The 19699-nt window shown below is 51.8% G+C and overlaps 6 protein-coding genes across 6 annotated transcripts; 3 read left to right on the top strand and 3 right to left on the bottom strand.

Annotated features, from left to right (window-relative positions):
• Window positions 1-1981: 1981 nt before the first annotated feature.
• On the top strand, window positions 1982-3293 carry VTN31DRAFT_7537 (uncharacterized protein; the record flags this gene model as incomplete). Its single annotated transcript, XM_069408269.1, has 4 exons — window positions 1982-2074; window positions 2129-2262; window positions 2317-2665; window positions 2733-3293. 4 exons carry the CDS (start codon window positions 1982-1984, stop codon window positions 3291-3293), a joined length of 1137 nt encoding a protein of 378 aa, XP_069258035.1.
• A 460-nt stretch (window positions 3294-3753) lies between these two features.
• On the bottom strand, window positions 3754-5508 carry VTN31DRAFT_7536 (uncharacterized protein; the record flags this gene model as incomplete). Its single annotated transcript, XM_069408268.1, has 2 exons — window positions 3754-5103; window positions 5161-5508. 2 exons carry the CDS (start codon window positions 5506-5508, stop codon window positions 3754-3756), a joined length of 1698 nt encoding a protein of 565 aa, XP_069258034.1.
• Window positions 5509-6883: 1375 nt separating this feature from the next.
• Window positions 6884-8963, top strand: VTN31DRAFT_7535 (uncharacterized protein; the record flags this gene model as incomplete). The annotated part of the gene is made up of 2 exons (XM_069408267.1): window positions 6884-7885; window positions 7944-8963. 2 exons carry the CDS (start codon window positions 6884-6886, stop codon window positions 8961-8963), a joined length of 2022 nt encoding a protein of 673 aa, XP_069258033.1.
• A 346-nt stretch (window positions 8964-9309) lies between these two features.
• Window positions 9310-10500, bottom strand: VTN31DRAFT_7534 (uncharacterized protein; the record flags this gene model as incomplete). Its single annotated transcript, XM_069408266.1, has 1 exon — window positions 9310-10500. The coding sequence occupies one exon, from the start codon at window positions 10498-10500 to the stop codon at window positions 9310-9312; it is 1191 nt and encodes a 396-aa protein (XP_069258032.1).
• Window positions 10501-12508: 2008 nt separating this feature from the next.
• VTN31DRAFT_7533 (uncharacterized protein) lies at window positions 12509-13774 on the top strand (the record flags this gene model as incomplete). The annotated part of the gene is made up of 1 exon (XM_069408265.1): window positions 12509-13774. The coding sequence occupies one exon, from the start codon at window positions 12509-12511 to the stop codon at window positions 13772-13774; it is 1266 nt and encodes a 421-aa protein (XP_069258031.1).
• A 299-nt stretch (window positions 13775-14073) lies between these two features.
• VTN31DRAFT_7532 (uncharacterized protein) lies at window positions 14074-15604 on the bottom strand (the record flags this gene model as incomplete). Its single annotated transcript, XM_069408264.1, has 3 exons — window positions 14074-14388; window positions 14464-14721; window positions 14771-15604. The coding sequence occupies 3 exons, from the start codon at window positions 15602-15604 to the stop codon at window positions 14074-14076; spliced, it is 1407 nt and encodes a 468-aa protein (XP_069258030.1).
• Between the last annotated feature and the right edge of the window lie 4095 nt (window positions 15605-19699).

The following is a 19699-nucleotide window of genomic DNA, read 5'->3' as shown; positions in this document are numbered from 1 at the left end:
ACAATCCGATGTGTTCAATCACTTGGCAATTGGCCAGAGAATTTTCATAAGGCGGTCATGGGTGTACGAGCCGTACAACAAATGGTGGAGCAAAAGAGTCGAATGGAATATGGGCCTAGCACATTCGGGACGGACATTTTCTCTCCTGGCATATTCCACTTCTCGAGTCAATGCTGGATCAAAGCCAGGGTGCCTCCATGACCATTGAGGATGCTGCCTGATTGGTACTCATATGCAACGAACGCTATTCCTGCGGACAACCCGATGGCATTGGAATAGTATACGCTGGATGTGTAAAACCCTCGCGCAAAAGATGGCCAGTCTCCACTGCATTTAGCAGTCTTTGACATTGCAGTACGTACGGCCCATCAACTTGACTTGGCACTCTCTCCTGCAGCAGCTTCACCAGTTTGATGTTCTCCCAACAAGAAGCAATTTGGAGAGCATTGCCATACTTGCTACCTTGTGCATTGACGTCGGCACCTCCCTCCAACAGTAGTTCTGCGATATATCTGAGACCCGTCATAGCCGCATAATTATGGAGCAGGTTTTCGGCGTCTGAGTAGCCTAATATATTTGATGGAGAGAAAATCAGTGTCGAAAAGCTTGGCCCAAACTTGGTACGTTTGCTTTTGCTGAAGGAAAAAGCTTGGGCACTTTTTCCTGCACATCCTTTTCAGTCTCTGCGTGCTTGATGTGGCCTATCCATGACTTCGCAGAATACTCCGCGAGCGGACAATCTACCATGATATCATCGACTGACTTTTGACCATCCGTGTAAGACAAATAGTACTCTAGACAGATCAAGGACATCTTGGCGTGCGATCTTGTCTGGTCAAACCGGCCCTGCCAGTTGCCCTTCCGTTCCCGGTGAATGAGGAACTCCCTCGCTGTCTGATGTATAAATGACAATTTTGAGTCGTGGACACAGAGAATGAGTCCGCATGAATGGTTCACTATGTTTTTGAAGCGTCCACTGGGTCGCATCTTCGACTTTAAGGCAGCATGGGAGTCAAGTAGCCCGTTCTCCAAGGCCATCGTTAAAGCCACGCTGGCTTCATCCAGCGTCAAGGGACGTGCCCCAGCAGTCCTTTCCTTCGCGAACCAGAATCGTGGTTTGCGGAAATGCATGTTTCTATCAGCCGGAACTTCTCGGTTCCAGCACCAATCTCAGATCTCACAACCGCGTTCTGTGGCCAATATTCAGAGAGCCGGAGTGATCAGGAGGAACTCGAGGGAGCACTTCTGCAAACTGCGAGTTCCCCTTAATCAAGTTACCCTGAAAGCAGCGTGGCTTAGGGTTTGGTATCCATGGTGGCTGTACTCCGTAAGCCCTATGGGCCACTAGAAAGGTGACAGTCCATAGAAATCGGTAGCCAATTTCTCTGTACGGGGTACTCCGTACAGACGCAGGACAACCGACAAGAAAACATGCCCGCGGTCCAACAGGACACCATCCAAAACGAGAAGAAGCTCGCAACCAAGCAGATGAACATCAAGGACTCCAAGTCTCGACAATTATCACGAGTTAAAAACCAACTAAATCAGTTACGACATGTACAAGGACGCTGCAGAGAACGTGATGGCAGACGAAGTTTCCACTATGGGATGGAATGGAAGACGCGCAGTCAGGGACTCAGGGTCAACTTCAGACTGGGCCAAGGTGCCAAGACGGTGCTATGACTGCAACTAATTTATTTAAATACCTTTTATGGTAAAGTGTAGTAAATTTTATACCTGTCCCTCTCAAATTGATTGCAAATTGCAATGACCATCCGGATTGAAGGACAAGAAGCCAACGTGAATTTTGACACTGCGTATGAGTACCTGGTACCTTGTATTTTTCGACGAAAGACGTCATGGACTAATAGTCCATGGTCTGCTCCTTACCTCCATCTTCCATCGACGTTCCTGGCATCCAACCTCCAGAAAGGTCTGCTCGTTTGCCGGTGATTTTTCTAGGTAGCCTAGTTCCGGGGAAATGAACATACATCAGACAGATACTTCCGATCTTCGAATATCCAAGTCCACGAAGAAACACGCCAGGATGAAAGAATACAAACACACGCGCAAGGCAAGATTCCAATTCTCCGATCGGCTCTAGGCGGCTCACTCACCCCTAGGTCAGAAACGAAAGATGTCCCAGATCAGCTCAGGTGATAGTAGCTATGTGGACACATCCAAGCCAACTGCGGTGTTTGTGCCGACGAGTCCCAGGCTGCAGACCTTGTCTGTCGCCATTCCTGGGAGCATTCTGGACAAGTGAGCACAATTTGACTCTCGCTTCACTGTGGTCGATGCCTAATTTGTCTTCAGGGCTAAATCGCATGATCAGAAGACGTTTCTGTGTGGCATGATTGCTCGAGCGCTAGCTGTGTTCAGCGTAGATGAGGTCGTTATCTATGACGACGACTATAACCCCAAGGTGTCACCTCCTAGGATCGTTGGTTCAAACGAATACTCTGCATACAAGGATCCATCGCACTTTCTTGCCCACTTGCTGGAGTATCTAGACACCCCACCGCATCTGCGGAAACTGCTGTTTCCCATGCATCCCAACCTCCGAACTGCCGGCTGTCTTCCTAGTCTTGATATGCCGCACCATCCGCGACCAGATGAATGGTGCGTTTACCGAGAAGGTGTAGTCGTGTCTGGTCCAGGCGAGGTAGAGTCTCTCGTTATCTCACTGCCTTCCCAGCCTCAGCGACCATTTGTTGACCGGTCGAATCCAGCATCCGACCCTAGTTGAAACGGGTCTTCCCAAGAAAGTTCAACTCCAAGAGGCCCTTCAACAAAAGACTCGTGTCACTCTTGAGTTCACCTCGCGCGAAAACTATGAACATTCTGCTAAACTTGTCGACCGCTCCACTCCTAGTGAGGTAGGAGGATATTACTGGGGCTACCGCGTGCGAAGGTGTCGGTCGCTGTCTGCTGTTTTCACAGAATGCCCATTTCCTGGCGGTTATGACCTGTCCTTTGGCACGTCTGAACGTGGCTCTCCCCTGTCAGAAGTAGCAGCGGCTCAGGGTCCAGATCTGATTAATAAACACCGACATTTACTCGTCGTCTTTGGTGGTGTGGCTGGGATAGAGTCCGCAGTTGGCTCGGATCCAGAACTGCTGGAAAGGGGACTCACGCCGGCCACCGTCAAGGAATTATTTGATCATTGGATCAACATACTTCCCGGGCAAGGGAGCAGGACGATCCGTACCGAAGAGGCGGTCTGGATAGGTCTGATGGGCATCAAGGGTGTGGTTCAACAAGGTGTGGTTACGAAATCACGAACAGTTTGATGATTTACATCTTGCTCAAACAGGAGCATGCTCACGATACCATGTATGTACTTGAATTGCTCAATATACGCATCTCAAAAGACAGTAAGAAGGTGATCGCAGTCTATTTTTCCTGTCCAGGGCCAGTTTGGTGCCTGAGAGCATAGCAAGCAAGAGGGGTGTGATATGATGCATAGCGTCACGCTTTCTTGCTTGCCAAAGGATCGCTCAAGCCCACTAGGAGTCCAAGTCAAGTGCCACGACGCTGTTGGTCCCAGTCTTAAAAAACCGACATATTGATCAATCCAATGCATTACGCACGCCATATCTCGTATCAGCACATCTATCATCAAAATGGTACATACATCGCTTCACACCGCACAATGTACCTGTGGGAGGAGGATAAGGTTCGGGTCATGGTCACCGGGCTCATGTACCTTGCATGGTGCATTCGGACCACGTGATTGGTCATCGAGAGGCATCACTGGCTCATCTTCTCGTCCGAGTCCTGCTCAGCCTGAGCTCGGGACGCGAGCAATGCTGCATCACCATTCTGGCCCCGCTTCTCCGCCTCGAGCCACGCTTCGCGCCGCTTGAGGTCCTCCGCATCTTTCTGCGCCCGTGCGGCGACGCGTGCAGCGCTCGAGCGATGTTGTTTGAGCTGGAGATCATGGGTGTAATCCTGCAGATGACGCAGCTTGGACCGGAGTTGGATTACCTCGTTTGTGGTTTCACGGCGTGCGGCCTCGTTTGCCGCAACTTGTTTTCGGAGACTGTCGATCTCGGCCTCCAGGGCTGCAATGGTGGAAGATTGTGACACATCTGTGCCATTCGTAGTGGCCTGCGGTGGCTTGTCGGTTGGAGCTTCGGTGCCGTGACCCAGACCGGCAAGTTCTGCTAGTCCTTCTTCGATCAATGAGGCCGGGAATGACGGATGGCTGATTGCCTCAGACAAGATGTCATAGCGATCTTCGCGAGGATCTGATAACTGGACGTTGATGGAGTAATGCGGGGGAATGGTCCCACTTGTGAGCGACATATCAGTCATGTTAGGGTCGTAGCGAGGCTTGATGACATTGGTAACAATGTACTTCTTCTCCTGGGCCTCCTCGTCTTGGGGAAACCCGGCTGGCAAGAGCATGTGCAGGTTTGTCACCGGTCGAGTATAGTCGGCGACCGTCGAGCCATATTTGCCCCTTCCTACATCCCACGAGATTACTGTGCCATTTTGGTGGCCAGACAGCAAGGTCATGCCATCATACGACAGTGCTAAACAAGTTGCAGCCCCAGCATCCTTAATTGGAATGGTCCATTGCCGATCTGATGAGATCTGAGATGGCGTGTCCTGCAAACGCGAGTCGTAGAGGGTATGATGTGATGATGAGGTTTCGTAAAGATCCACCCGCTGAACGTTCCCCGACTCGTATCCAACAAAGAATGCTCGATCCGCCGGGTCAAGCGTGACCGACTGAGGCGTCGATGGCAGCAGAAAAGTTCTCAAAACATGTCCGGTCGTGTAGTCCCACACGATAGCCGTGTTATCTGCTGCCGTGGAGACCGCGATATTGTTCCGATGCCCGCTGTGTCCGACAGCTAGAGCTGTGATTGCTCTTCGATGGTTTGAGAATGTCAATATTGGTGAATTCGGTGCGGCCTGGTCAGACCCTGTGATCGCTGGTTTTGAAAATGACAACATTCGAGGCAGCGACCAGACATGAATCGTAGCATCCGAGGAGGCGGAAAGAACAAAATTAGACGTCGGATCGACAACAAGGCTAGTCACCGGCTGGAGGTGAGAGGGAGACGTCGACACCTGTCGTCCCGAGCATGTCTACACCAGATCAGCTTCCTATAAGCTCCTATTCAAGATATCGATTCTCCAACATACCTCCCACAAGATCAGACGACCTGCTTCCGTCCCGATCACCAACACATCTCCGTTAAATCCTCCCGCGACGGCAATACTCCGGATGCGCTCCGGAAATGGTACAGTAGCTTCCTGGTTCCCCTTGAGCCTGTTGTAGACATGCACCACTGCTTTATCCACCTGCGCTGCAAACACATGTGTATGCGTCACGGCAAGGCCATTGGGACCCGTGGAACTTTTCTTGAAAGTCGTGCGCAAAGCACAAGCAGGTTGGAGTTCGTGGATACAGATCCCCGCGTCTCTCAAAGTGACTGAGGTTGGGACCTTCTCTGCCGCCAGCAGAGAGGCGACAAAACTCTCTGAGAGCATGGCCAGAGCCAGGAAAGTGTGCAGAATGATCGCGTGGTGTGCTCGCGAGCCATCATCAATTGAACCGATGGACTAATTTTTTGGACTTTTCATAATTATCGATGATCCTTATCAGTTGTTTGCAATGTTTGTACTAACTTGCTCTTGCAAAACCCGCTAATCCTAATAGGTAAGTACATCTGGCCTAACTTGATTTTGGTTAGGCGCTCATGGATCACCCTTTGGTTCCTTGTAGCTGGGACAGACCGATACATACACTGTACTCCGTAGGTTAGATAGAGTTCGAGGCAATTACTAAGTAACCTATGTACTCCGCCCTCCGTACAATCCAATCGAAAGGATTCTCGAGTGCCGACCTGCTCAATTTCTATGGTATGAACGTCTGGATTCTTTGGAACAATGACCAAAAAGATTCAGCTCATGAGGCCCACCCCGACACGTTGTTTCAGTCCCGTTTTGAATCAATGTCAAAATGGGCTCGTGGCGCTTAACTACTAAGTACCTTAACCACCACAACCATCACAGTCCCCTGTGATAATAGTAGTTTTTTACTTTTACGCTGTTGACCTAGGGCCTGGTTCTGGCCGAGAGAATGCGAAATGTTGCTAGCTAACAGAAAATGATTTCCTCCGTTCGAATAAGAATGGATTGCATACAGTCCTTGAATCAGAATCGCAGACAACGTCGCTGAATGGATACCCATCGCTCGCGACAACAAAGACTTTGATCCGTGCGATCTCAAGCTTCCATCCTGCATTTTTATTGTCGTTGCCACGGTCAAGAAATGATGCCGAAGCGGTGTTTGTACACCGTACGCCAGATGGTATTGTGCTGCTGTGCATCGGTTGCCCACGGCTCCAACGCAAGGGATACCCTTGGCCCTTAGCCTTACGGCTAACCCTCTCAATGGCGATGCCACCCAATATCCTCACTCCATAACACCCCTTCCTTCATCATCATGTGCCATTCAGCTTCGAACCTGGGATTCCAGCGTGCCTTTGCCCTTCGGCTGCCTCATGCAAACTTGCTGGTGGGCCCCTTCATTGCCTATGGCATGGACCAATGACGGGTTCCTGTCCCAACGTCGATCGTCCTCCAGGTATGCAAGGATGTGCTTTTAATCTGGGCTCTGCGCGTTGTCGCTCGAGCGTGGCATGACCGGCATCCCACCTGGTGCCGTTGCCTACGGCACTCCCATTTATGTCAGGATCTGCTCTGGGAGGTCTTTCAAGGGGACTTGTCCTCAAATCTTTGCAAGTCAATGTATAAAGTTCGTGAAACATTCCTCGATTCCAGGGTTCCGAGTGGAATTTCTGCTTAGCTCCTTGGAACTTTTGTCTTCAGTCTTTGGTTGCCGTGCAGTGTGCTCCCGGAGATGCCAGCCATGGAGGTTGAACTCCCCATGGGCGACGCCTTTTCGCATTATTCAGGACATATCAAGACGAATCCTCAGAATCATAGGCCACCATTTTTGTCATCAACGTGCTCTCCGTCATCGCGTGCCGGCCGGTCTCATGCATGGCCGTCCTCCCTCCCACCAACTGCGCATCGCCCAGAGCCTTTCGAGCGTGCCATATGCATCTCTCCCTTTCGCTCCGTCCGACAGATGAAGGAGCCATTTCCTCTCAAGCTTCCCATCTCGCCGTCCTCCGAGAGTCTTTCGAGCAACATGGGCCCCTCTCGTGAAGCCAACAGCCACAAGGGTCAGCCTCGAACGCTATCCTCGCCGATCGAGTTCAACCAAAAGCGTTCATGCCATTCAAGTCAAGATCTAGCCGCTGGTGCTCTCGAAACATTCGGACTCCTCCCCAGCCCGAGCTTCTCGGAGCCCTGCACTCGACCAGAGCCTGGCCATTCGGAGAAGCCTCAATGCGAGGAGGTCCTTGAACAGTCGAACACGCCAAATGAGGATTTGGGCGTGCCACTTACGAGTCCGAGGCTAGGTCACACTGAGCAAGGCAGGCCCCAATTAGAATCGGAGACTGCCAAAGCTCATGATATAGAGAGGATGTCATCTGCTCCAGAGAACCAAATGTCACCTCACATGAACCCCTCTGAAATGCAATCGCCTCGATTTCAAATTGAAAACAAGACGAGGGATCGGACGGGAACGACGTCCAGTGCCGCCAGTTGGGCCCCGTCGAACCTTCGGAAATGTGAATCGTGGCTTCAAGGAGTTCCGATGGAAACGTCGGACCCGGAGGATGAGAAGGCTCGTGAGGTCAACAGGAGGAAAATTCAAATCATTCAACAAGAGGAGGATTACAGGGAAGAATGGTCAAGTCCGCCTGTTTTACGTCCTCCAGACCAGAGTCCAAAGCAGACTCGCAAACCGGTCAATCTCCGCATTGACACTGAGGCTGCGAATCAATCTATAGTACGTACAAGTGGTGCAACTTTTCTCGTTGACATAGCATCGCTAATGATTTTCCTAGATGTTTGCCATCGCGACCAAGACGAAGCCCAAGCTTGTCGACATCTCACGGCCTCCGTCATCTACGGCCCTTTCCATGCCCATTCATCCGCCTCCATCATGGCGGCCGTCGACACCGAGCCAACAAAGCGTCATGGAAATCTCTGCCTTCAGTCCTGATACTCCGCACAGTCCGGAGAGCTCGCATAGCCTGGAGAGTTCTCATGACCCGCAGAGTCCACAAGAGATCCCTGACAGCGGGTACGTAACGCAACAATCGAATCACTCGTCGGAAGCCAGCCCCGACGATTCCCAAGACGATGACTATCTTGACCAAGTCCTCGACAGAGAATGGGAGTCAGAGAAACCGGCAAGCTCTGACAAGCCTCACCCTAAGGAGACGAAACAACCATCGTGTCCGAACTCGGCAAAGCGAAGTTGTGCCTGCGTTCTACCGAAGTCTCCAGAAGTTGTCGATCAAGAAACCCTCACCAAGTGGTGGGACCACGAGTGGACGCTCGATCAGCTGCAGACTGCGGTTCGAGACTTCCCAACGCCACCTTTGCGTCTAACCTCGCCGGTCATCATCCTCTTGCGACAGAACCAGGAAAGCGCGCTTCTCCGCCCATTCCGCACAATATTCCCGAGCGCGCCGGACGATCTTCTCGACTGTCTCTGCGCCGCGCTTGTCGCGCGCAACTACCTGGCGTCCACGGCATCCTCGATGGACCACCTTCATCATCATCGTCTCGTCGACCCCTATCCATGCACGACTGCCCATGCCACCTCGTCCTCCAATGACAACAATCTGTCCCGCCTGGACAGCGTTCCCGAGAAGGCCCGTGCCCGGCTCGGAATTACTTTGCCGAGCCCCGCACATTGTCGAGTTACGGAGCAGTTGATGAAAACGCGCAGCCAAGAGTTGCGGGACGATCTCGATGCGATCGTCGATAAACTCATCTACGCGATTTGTGGCCGGCACGATGACACAATCAAAGCCGCGGTCATTGTGTTGATGGAAACTCTCGAGTCAAGGGCCTGAAAATTCTGGCATGTTTCGTGTGTGCCGATTGCGAGTCATTTGTACAGTGTCTTCTTTCTTGTTTATTCCCATGCCTATCGACGCATCACAATACTCTCTTTGCTCTCGATCGCCTGTCATTGCGAAAGAGATGTCCGTGGACTCTCTGTTGACTTATCGTTACTTAATTGACCCCTGCCGTATTCTGTTTCTCGATTGTTGTTTCTGAGCTACTCGAATTAGCTAGCTAGGTAGACTGTTCTCTTTAATGCAAGTGTCACAACAATGCAATGTGAACACAGATGAAGAACTGCAGGACCATAACAACGCCGTGTTCATGCAAAAGACAGAAGACAGAATGAGATCATCATCGCCCGACAAAGCCCAACATGGTCCTCTTGACCGCCGTGAATATGTCCATGAAGTACCCAGTCCATCCTCTGTAGGCACCGTATGCATTGATCAGTCGGACCATGCGTTTTGTAAACACATCCACATTCTGGAAATCGGTCGAGTAAATCTCCCAGATCGCGCGCTCCTGGACCACACCGTCATCACCTTCCTGGATGAGAGCTTTCGCCTGCCCCTCATCCAGCGGACCGACGGCAATGTCCGAGAGGCTTCGGATCTCCGGAATGTCGGCCACGCCGTCCTCGACCGGAGGAACGCGCGTTGCGAGCCGTGGGCCGACAAAAACGGCACGACCAACAATATCCGGGCGAGAGACGAACACGCTGGCAGCCTGGACAACGTCCTCGACGGTTCCCATGCCGCCGCCGGCAAGGAGAAACCCGGCTCGTGAGGAGAGCAGGGAGGTGTCGACGAAATATGGACAAATCATGTTGACGCGGATGCCGTGCACAGCGACAGAGGTCATGCGGAAGACCCGAAAGAGGCCCATGATTGCGTGCTTGGAGATGGTGTAGAAGGACTGCGAGACGAGTGGGTAGACGCTTCCCACGGAGCCGATCAGAAGTAGGTGCCGGTCTCGAGGCGTGTTCTCCGGAGGATTGGGTCCTGTGTTCTTGCTCAGGAACCACAGGGCCAGGTGAGCTGTGTACAGAGTGCCGGTCAGATTGACGTCCAGCGTCCTCATTGGCGGCGGCGGAGGCATTGACGCTGGGTCCAGATAGTTCACAGAGACAGGATGGTTGAAGAACTTTTGCTCCGGCTGGACATTGACGCCGGCATTGGCCACGACCGTGTCGATTGCACCAGTGGGACTTAACCGCACCGCTTCCTGGAAGAACCGCACCTGCGACTCCCAGCTAGACGTGTCGAGCTCCACAAAATGATGATTCGGGTTGCCCGTGCTCAGTCGTAGCTCTCTGATGAGATCCTCCCCAGAAGGCACAGAAATGTCTCCCATGATAATATTCGCGCCGTATGCTGCCCATCGTCTGCAAAATCCTGCACCAATGCCAGCGGCACCACCCGTCACCAGGATCGTCTTGCCTTTGACGAAAGCCACATCGATCTTGACGGGCGAGGACCAGTCGATGGGCGGCGACTGACCCGTGAGATCACTGACTGGATAACTTGGAATCTCGTCTGACATCGTTCCTCTTCCTCTGACATCTCATCAGAGGGGACGAGTCCACGCAATCGATCTTCTCAGATAATCAATCCCAGGCTCGTGCAAACAGTGTGGCGTGCCTTCTCAATGGGTTGGCGAATGCAATGATTTTCCAGAGGGTTTTGCCTAAGCGGGCCAGACGCCGTTGTTGATCACTTCAAGTCATCAAGTGGATTTGCATCTCTTCAAGCCGAGGTCCAACTTTTCTAGTTTCTTCTCGAGTCGTCGGCAGCTTGATCTCGTGACACTCAGAAAAAAAAAACCCAACGGAAGACGGAAGAATCCGCTTGTCGGTTGCTCTACAGAGCTACGGTTGGACGGAACATTCCGGCCACAAAGTAATAGCACGAGAAGTGACAGCCGTTGAGGTCGGACCTTTCTCCAAACAAAGCAAGACAACAACAACAACAACGTATGAAGTAATTAACACAAGTTAATTTATCGCAGTGGAATCAACCAGGGTAGACTGAAGGCTCCGATACATTCGCATGACGGTCAATGTTGCGATTGGCCCTCAGAATTATTTCCACGATGCCGGGAACTCAAACGTACCCTAGCGTCTTGGCTGAAGACTCGGCTGCATTTCTGCCGCGTTTGTGTGTCGAGAATTTTGGCAAAAAGGGGCCGAAACACAACCACTGCGACCAAGTGAAGAACGCGACATGATCGTTGTTGTCGTGCGCAGAGAAACATATTGAGACTGTTGAAGTCAAAAGTCACACAATTACGCAACGATGCACGTATCGCATTGAAGTCTACGAAAAGCGAAACTGAACACATAACAATACTAACTACCCTGCAGAAAGGTAGAAACATACTCATAAGTTTACTATCGCCGTGAGAAAGAAAACAGAAAGAAGACCTCGAGACAGCTCGAGTGCCATCTCATTGCCTTTGACGTCATACACAACTTGCTATTGTTCAACTTTAAGACTGTCTGCTGGGGCTAGGAATCCTCCCTGCAAGACTACAGAACTTCGCACCCATCTGAGGCATCCAGGCCACCGTCTATAATCAGAGGTGCTGAATCGTCAAAGAGACTTAATTGCCACTGCATGTATGCTCGCACCAAGGTCTGAATCCTTGCTTTCCTTGCATGTAACTTTTAAACATAAAGCGAGTCTCGCACATCTACGAGTACTATGCATCTCTAGACGGAGCCTGTGGGGAATCTTCGCACAGACGATTCTAACGACGAAGCCAACTCAATTGGAACCAGAACTGCGGCAGGTATATGTATGTATCGTGGCTGCCAGAACGATTTCACTACCGATATGAGAGAAGTCGTTGAACCCAATGTCAATGGGATGTGTGTAACTTGAACCAGAGTTTCCAGACTCTCATTACCACAGAATCCAAGTACAGTTGCTGCATTGACGATGGGACTCTATTCCATCATTCAGGGCCACGTATCTGAGTAAATCTAACACCCAATGACCCCGGTTCTCGTAGGGAGCTCTCTGACGGTACGACCCCAGGCAACATCCGTGCTAAGCCTGCGAACGGGTGGCCGAAGCTTGGGCCCCCATTTCAGGAGAACGACAGGTGTACGCGAGTAACCATATGTCCCCGAGACTCTGGCACCTCCGCAGAACCCATCAGAGGGTGCCGCACTTCTGGGCTCAAAACTGAAGGTAAAGCCCCTTGATCCGTGGTATTGTCACATTAGGGCTACTGCTGGTTTCAGGAGTGTAGAATTCCCAATCGTATATAGTCTCTCACGAATAACCAGTTGATCAGAAAAGCAACATGCCGGCGACAAGAAACTAACAATTGCGCACTGTGACTCAGATCAATCCCGCAACGGGAGAGTTGACCCCTTGATTGGAGGGCGAGAACTAACCTAACATTCTGGCTTGATTCCCGGTTTCCCGCGGAGAAGAAACGCTAAACCAAGACAAGAATGCTGACTCAGCACGAAGTCTCCGTTTTCAGCAGCGGAGCTTGGTCAGTATCCAAGAAGTGACTGACCAACTTCGCATCTCTCACCATGGCGGCGACGTCTTCGACCAGGTTGCGGTGCTTGTTCGCATCGTCATTCCATGTGGGATCATATGCGCCTCCGTCCGGAGCAGCGCTCTCCCGCCACTATGCCACCACCAGCTCCGAGTCATCCGCAACGGCCTCCCCTTCGATATCGAAAGCTCCGACACGGAGGCGGACAACGATATTTCGCGATAAACTGAACGCCGGTCCGTCGTTTGCGGATTTTGTCAGCGGAAATGTTGGTAAAGACTCAGCGGAGTCGTATACTTTTGAAAAGGTCATGGTCGGGCCGCCCGGGCGCAAGAAGGAAATCACGCGATTGCCGCCATGGTTGAAGACACCGATCCCCGAAGGGGAAAACTACAAGCGCATCAAGAATGATTTGCGCGGATTGAAACTACACACGGTCTGCGAGGAAGCTCGATGTCCCAACATCTCCGACTGTTGGGGTGGCAGTGACAAGTCCGCCGCCACCGCGACGATCATGCTTATGGGGGATACTTGTACGCGAGCGTGTCGTTTTTGCAGTGTAAAGACGTCGCGAACACCACCGCCACTCGATCCGCATGAGCCCGAGAATACAGCCGAGGCGCTCGCCCGCTGGGGTCTGGGATATGTCGTCCTGACCACCGTGGACCGTGATGACCTTCCCGACGGAGGTGCGCGACACTTTGCGGAAACGGTCATCAAGATCAAGCAAAAGTCGCCGAGTACGCTGGTTGAGTGTCTGACCGGCGACTTTGGCGGAAACATGGACATGGTGGCCCTGCTCGCCCGCTCGGGACTGGACGTCTACGCACACAACGTCGAGACGGTCGAGGAACTCACCCCTTTTGTTCGCGATCGTCGTGCATCCTTCCAGCAATCCCTCCGGGTTCTGGAGACCGCAAAGCGCACCAAACCCTCGCTGATCACCAAGACGTCCCTGATGTTGGGTCTCGGCGAGAACGATGCCCAGATCTGGGACGCTCTGCGCCAACTGCGCGCCAAGGACGTCGACATCGTTACGTTCGGTCAGTACATGCGTCCAACGAAGCGGCACATGCCGGTGCATGAGTATGTCACACCGGACAAGTTCGAACTATGGCGCCAGCGTGCAATGGACATGGGATTCCTGTATTGTGCATCCGGTCCCTTGGTGAGAAGCAGCTACAAGGCGGGAGAGGTCTTTATTGAGAATGTCCTGAAGAAGCGGCGGACAGGCGCCGGGGAGGCGGAGCGCCCGCCCAAGGCCGTGGAGGAGATCATCACTAGCGAGGCGAGCAAGTGAGTCTGTAGGACTATCATATTCATGTACATTTCATGCTCTATGATACGAATGGGTTTTTGTTGTTTTTTGGTCCGGAGATATGCACAGGTGGTTACATGGTATCATTCAACATCAGTCCCGCTGCCCGCTGCATCTGATCTGAGGCCGGGAATTCGTCCTGCGGCGTCGGTACGCAGGCATGCATGTATGTACATCACCGGTGGTCTGCACAATACCCCCTATATTGGGTGAGATGTCAGCAAATTGATAAGATATCAATGGCGTCCCCGCTCGTCCAAACCTCAAAGAGAACCTTTCTCTTACGCCAACAACTCCTTGATCTCCTCATCCGATAACCCAAGCAAGTACAAGACATCCGTCAGGCTCTCGCCGTTCAATCTCGTCGGCGCCTCCAACTGCACTTTGCTCTTGGCGCGCCACGCCACGCCCAAGCCGGCCTCATGCAGCATGAGAAGGTCATTCGCACCGTCTCCTACGGCCAGAGTCTGGTTGAGGGGGATGTCATGGTCGGCCGCAATGGAGCGCAACAGATCGCGCTTTCGGGCAGCGTCGATGATCGGGTATGTCGGTACGAGGTTTCCGGTGAGGGTTTGGGTGGATTCGTCAATTTCAAGCTGCGAGGAAAGGGAAGGGTATTCCGTCAGCTTTGCTCTTGGATCAGTGACTGTACGATATGTGTGCTACCGTACATGGTTGGCATGGGCAAAGTCAATGCCCAGCTGGTCAGCAAGCCACTCGGCGAGCGGCTGGAATCCGCCGCTCAGGACGGCCAATTTGTATCCTAGTGCCTTGAGAGCTCGGCACAATTCTCTGGCACCGGGTGAGATGGTAATGACGGACTTGAGTTTGTCGAAGACGTCGGCTGGAACACCCTTCAGCAAGCTGACTCGAGCCTTGAGCGATGCAGAAAAATCCAATTCCCCGTTCATGGCCCGCGCGGTGATTTGCTGCCCACGCGTTAGCGTTCGCTGATGTTGCGCAAGGAAATAAACGTACAGAAACCTCCTTTTCCACGCCAACGAACTTGGCAATCTCATCAATGACTTCATTTTGGATGAGGGTGCTATCCATGTCAAAGACGGCCAATCGCTTATGCCGCCGAAATACGCTCTCTTTCTGCAGGACGACCTCCACATTCCACTCGCGTTCGAATCTCCATACGCTTTCGTGCTTTCTCAAATCTGCGAATGACAAGTATTCCGGGTTTGGCAGCGGCAACGCTGTCACCTCAACCACGCGCGGCTGCTCTTCTTGGTCCAGGCAGCGATGCGACGTGTTCATACGTTGGAATGGGGTCTGGAGGCCTTCCAGCATCTGCAGGAAGCTTGCTACGCACAGCTGCGACACAAACTGGCCGTAGAGATGATCCAATGGCTCCGGATCGGGCTCGAGAGGTTCTCGAGGAAGCTTCTCGACGTCGGCCGACGGCGCCGAGCCGGCTGGAACGGACTGTGATTGCGAATTTCCAGTGGAAGATGAACCATTGGAGCTACCGTTGGGCTGCACAGGGCGGGAAGGATTGTAGAAGATGGTCGCCACGAGTTTCGGGGTTCCGGCAGGCAGTGGATTGGGGGATACAGGGTATATGCTGTGCACGATGCCGCTGTCGGTCACTTTTTCTGGGTCCGGACTGATGGGATTTGTCCTCAATGGCAAGGGAGAGCCATCTTCTTTGACTGTCTGCAAGACGTCGGAGATATTCTGCGTCACCGGCGGAGTGGACACTGCCGGTTTGTACTGCTGGTGATCCTTGATGAAGGACCCGCCAGTCAGCGAGCTGTGCCGAAGCACGGGCCTCTCTGCACGAGAAGATGACCTTTGCGATTCCATCGTGTTGAAGTTGTAATTTTCAAAGTTCAAGGATATTGATCGAATACAGGCCCTTGGGACCTGAATTCATTTATCGCTTTTATCGAGTAAATGGTTGGAGGGGAAAGCCTTTGGTCACGTGATGAAATGGCGGGGAATTTGACATTTTGATCGTCTGCAAATGGGTTCTGGATTCCTGCGCAACTCACCATTAGATGATAAAGCTCCAAGTCCGCAGTTCTCAGAGAAATAATGGGCTTCGTAGCTGGGCTGCATGGGTTGGATTTCGGACCGTGCATACAGTTTAGACGTATAAAGGAAGGATGTACTGTACTCCATAGTAAGTTCATTCTTGCAGAACCTTGGCTCGGCAAACTAGAACTTGATCAGTCATCAGTGCATGGACGAATCTTGCGTTGGGCTCATTCAAGATATAGCACTCAATATCTCAGAAAATCAACCACTCTCAAAAGGGCGATGCATCGGGAAGGTCGGGAACGAAGTTTGGATTGAAGAACCACAGCTGAATGTCATCTTCCCTCAGCAAGCAAAGGACCTCATGGTCGCCTAAGAGGAACAAGTCCCTCGCTTCATTGTTCGGAGTGACATCTCTGTCCGTGGAATAACTCGACAGTACGGACCTCTTGGATATACAACCGGCGGGTTTTGAGCCGGTCGAGAATGCTGTTCCATTCGTAGGAAGTACAGGTAGGTCCTAGGTACTAGGTAAGCAACTGGGATGAGTATTAATACGGGGTAGGGGATTGTCAATCCATGGAGACTCACCTTGTCAATGGCGTGGTGCATACGAGGTCCATCACGCCTCTGCCATCTTTGTCAGAACACAACAGGATTACAATCTGACGGCCGAAGTTGACTGTAGCGGTATCTTCTCATCCAGCCTACGAACGGACGAAAACAACGGGTGAAAATGTTTCCTGTCGAGAAGCTGCCCGGTCAACGTCCACTGGTCTGCACCTTGGGCGGCCGGTCTGCGTCCCAGTCGAACTCGTCTGCATCCATGCGCCGCAACAGCTCTTCGCCGAAGTCCCTACTTCACCAATCTCTTTGGACTTGATTCGCGCTCAGATCCCAACATTAATGGAGAGGCAGAAGCTCAAGAGGAAATGAGCTGATAGAATCACAGTTGTCATCGGTTCCAATCTGGTGCAGGCGTGCGGCACCAGCACGGAAAAACTGCCAATCCCAGGCTTCCTTTGGAAGAGCGACAGCTGTCCTGTTCAACTCGATGCTCACCTTAAAGTTTCATTTCTCAAATCGAGCGGTCCAGCCTCGGAATCAATACGCGATTACTTTTTTTTTGACCACCTACGTACATGGTAAGGAGGGAATGGGTGACTTTGAGATCGTCTGCGGGCGTTGCGGCGTGCCCTGCCCAATTGCTCTCGGAAGATATATCTCTCATCCACCGTCCTCAAATGATAATGGGCTTCATGACCGATATGCAGGGGATGGATTCCAAACTGTGAACGTATACTATCAAAGTTTGCAAGTTCAAGTCAAGGCAATTCTTTAAGAAACCACGGCTCAAATGCAGAACTACGATCACAATCAGTGGAAGATGCGCAAGATCTTCATGCGTTGGGTTTATCAGAGACATAGTGCTGAATCAAAGATCAGGTATACCTCGTGAAATTCAACCGCTTTCAGAAAGGAGATTTATCCCGATGGTCGGGAACGAGGTTCGAACCAGGGTTCAATATCATTGTTTCCAAGCAGACAAAGGACCTCTCGGTCGCCCATTACTTCTTGAATGTTCAGTTGAAGTCTGCGTTTGCCTCTACGTTTACGCGGCAAGTTAAGAGTACGGACCTCTCCGGTATTTAATCGGGAGAGGCTGAGCTGTTTGAGATCGCTGTTCCATTCGTAGGATATGTAGGGTGCGAGGAGCTTGCGACGATCATGCTCGCAGTCAAAAGAAGGTTGGTATTGATCGATCGCCATCGGAGGCTCAGCTTGTCGATGGCGTGGTCGATTATGAGGTCCATCCTTTCTCGGCCATCCACCCTAGAATACAGCCGGGTTACTAGTAGTCTTACGACCAAAGGTGTGACTGTAGCCGTATCTTGGTGGGAACCTGGTCCTGTCCAGACCAGGAACCGACGACAGCGACAGGTGAATATGTTTCCTGTCGAGGAGCTGTCCATTTAACGTCCACTTGGTCGTGCTGCACCTCCGGCGGGTCGGCGTCACAGTTGATCTCGAATCCCACCAACATGTTATCGCCCGCGGCTATGTGCCACCACCAGTTCTTGCCAAAGTGGCCCACTTTACCAATCTTCCCGACTCGATCTGTGCCAAGGTCCCAATTGTAGGCGGGGGATGGTTTGACTGTCAGATGCCTGCCAGCTTTCCTGTTAGACGATGAAGACAAGAAGGGAGAAGAGAAAATGTGGCCTTTATGACTCCTGCATCCCATCGAGAAAGTTGGGGGTCGGCCCAGCGCAATCGGTGTCCCGTCGCGAGATCCAATACGTCGACTTCGTTATTACCAAATGTGCTATGGCATGGCCATTGCGAATGGCACATATACAGATCTCCGCGATCTCAGTTCCGCGATTTTGAGCGGGGGATGACGATCTTCTTCACCGGCCGACCACCTTCCAAACCATGTCGCCATTTGAAATAGGTCATCGCGTCGTCAGCCGCGACATTCGTGCCGTCCAGACACAGAAATGCAAGTGTTTGGCGCAATGCATGGTCTATGGCTGTCTCTGACAAAAATTTCGTGCGCCTCACTTCGAGACCTAGGTTAGGTATGTAGGTACTAGGTAGTTCCTTTTAGAATTATGAGATGACCTCAGTTATAAAGATTGACGAGAGGTCGATGCACACCCTTTGGCTTTGGACAATGTCTGGATCTAGGTAATCCACGATCTGAATCAGAAGCTCGGGAGGCAAAGAGCCGATAAGATCATCGCCGTGTTCGGGTCGAATCTGGTGCAGGCATGCGGCACCAGCCGGGTGGTCAACGTAGGGATTCATCACCGCCATGGAAGAAGAGCCAACTTTCAGCTTTGAAGGAAATGAGCCTGGTAGATAAGTTTCGTGGCCTTTGGCAGAAATTGTCAATCTTGGGGTCTTTGGAACAGTGATTGCTGTCCAAGCGTAGAAGCTGTTCAACTCAACGCTTATTTCGAAATTGTAATTCTCACCTCCAGATACATGTGAGCTTGAGTGTGATTGTCTAAGTTTCTCCGTTTGGAGAGCTACTATCCTATGTAGCTCTGCAAATCAATGCAACCAGTTTGGTTAGTCAGTACCTCCTCCGTGCGGAGAGTACTGTATTCAACTCGATACACTCCTCCACCCTTCTGTGCCTTTGCTTCGACTTGGAACTTCAAAACTGACCGCATACCACTGTATATTCAAGGATTCACTGCGAGACAAACACTAGACTCATTTATCTTACAGGCGAATACTTTTTTCTCGAGCCTCCTAAATCTCGTTTTGTTCCGCTTCGGGGAAGTCCTCCACACTGCAAAGTCCCTCGGACTTGTTCGTTGCGCAGTCAGACATGGGCGCATCATCCTTGGTAAAGCATACTTGATGTATGCCGGACTGGAAGCAGCAGTTAAACATTCAGAGATATTTCAAAGTGTACTCCGTAACTGCTCAGAGCGATGCTAACCTCATTTACAGTCTGGATGCCTGCTCCAAGTCCAGGATGATCACCGGTCATCCAGAAAGGGGAAAGCGTCCCCCAGGCCAAGACACATTAGGGTTAGGGTTCGATGCTGAATAAGCTATGGTGGTAGGTAGCCTACTTAGTTACATAAGCACTACGGCGGCGCAAAAGTCCCTGGCGCGCAAGAATTGCGTGATTTGCACATGGCATGAGAACATCCCTCAGATGAGTGCCTGCTTGGCCCAGAGAGGAAGGCGGTTAAACTGTTGATGGCGTGCTCGTCTTCTGCGGTGGGTTTCTGGGGGCCCCGAGCCAGTCAGGGGCGACAATGACGCTACCCAGAGTGATGGTTTGTCAGAGCGTGGTGAAGGGCTCACATCCTTCTGGAGGATCATACCTATCTATGTATCGTGCTTTGAAATCTTCCTCCCCGTTGCGGAAGATGCATGGAGACTACAGTATCTCTG

Source organism: Thermomyces dupontii (genome assembly GCF_041956625.1).
Source record: "Thermomyces dupontii strain NRRL 2155 unplaced genomic scaffold VTN31scaffold_9, whole genome shotgun sequence".
NCBI lineage: Eukaryota > Fungi > Ascomycota > Eurotiomycetes > Eurotiales > Trichocomaceae > Thermomyces > Thermomyces dupontii.
This window is presented reverse-complemented; position numbering and strand designations above follow the sequence as displayed.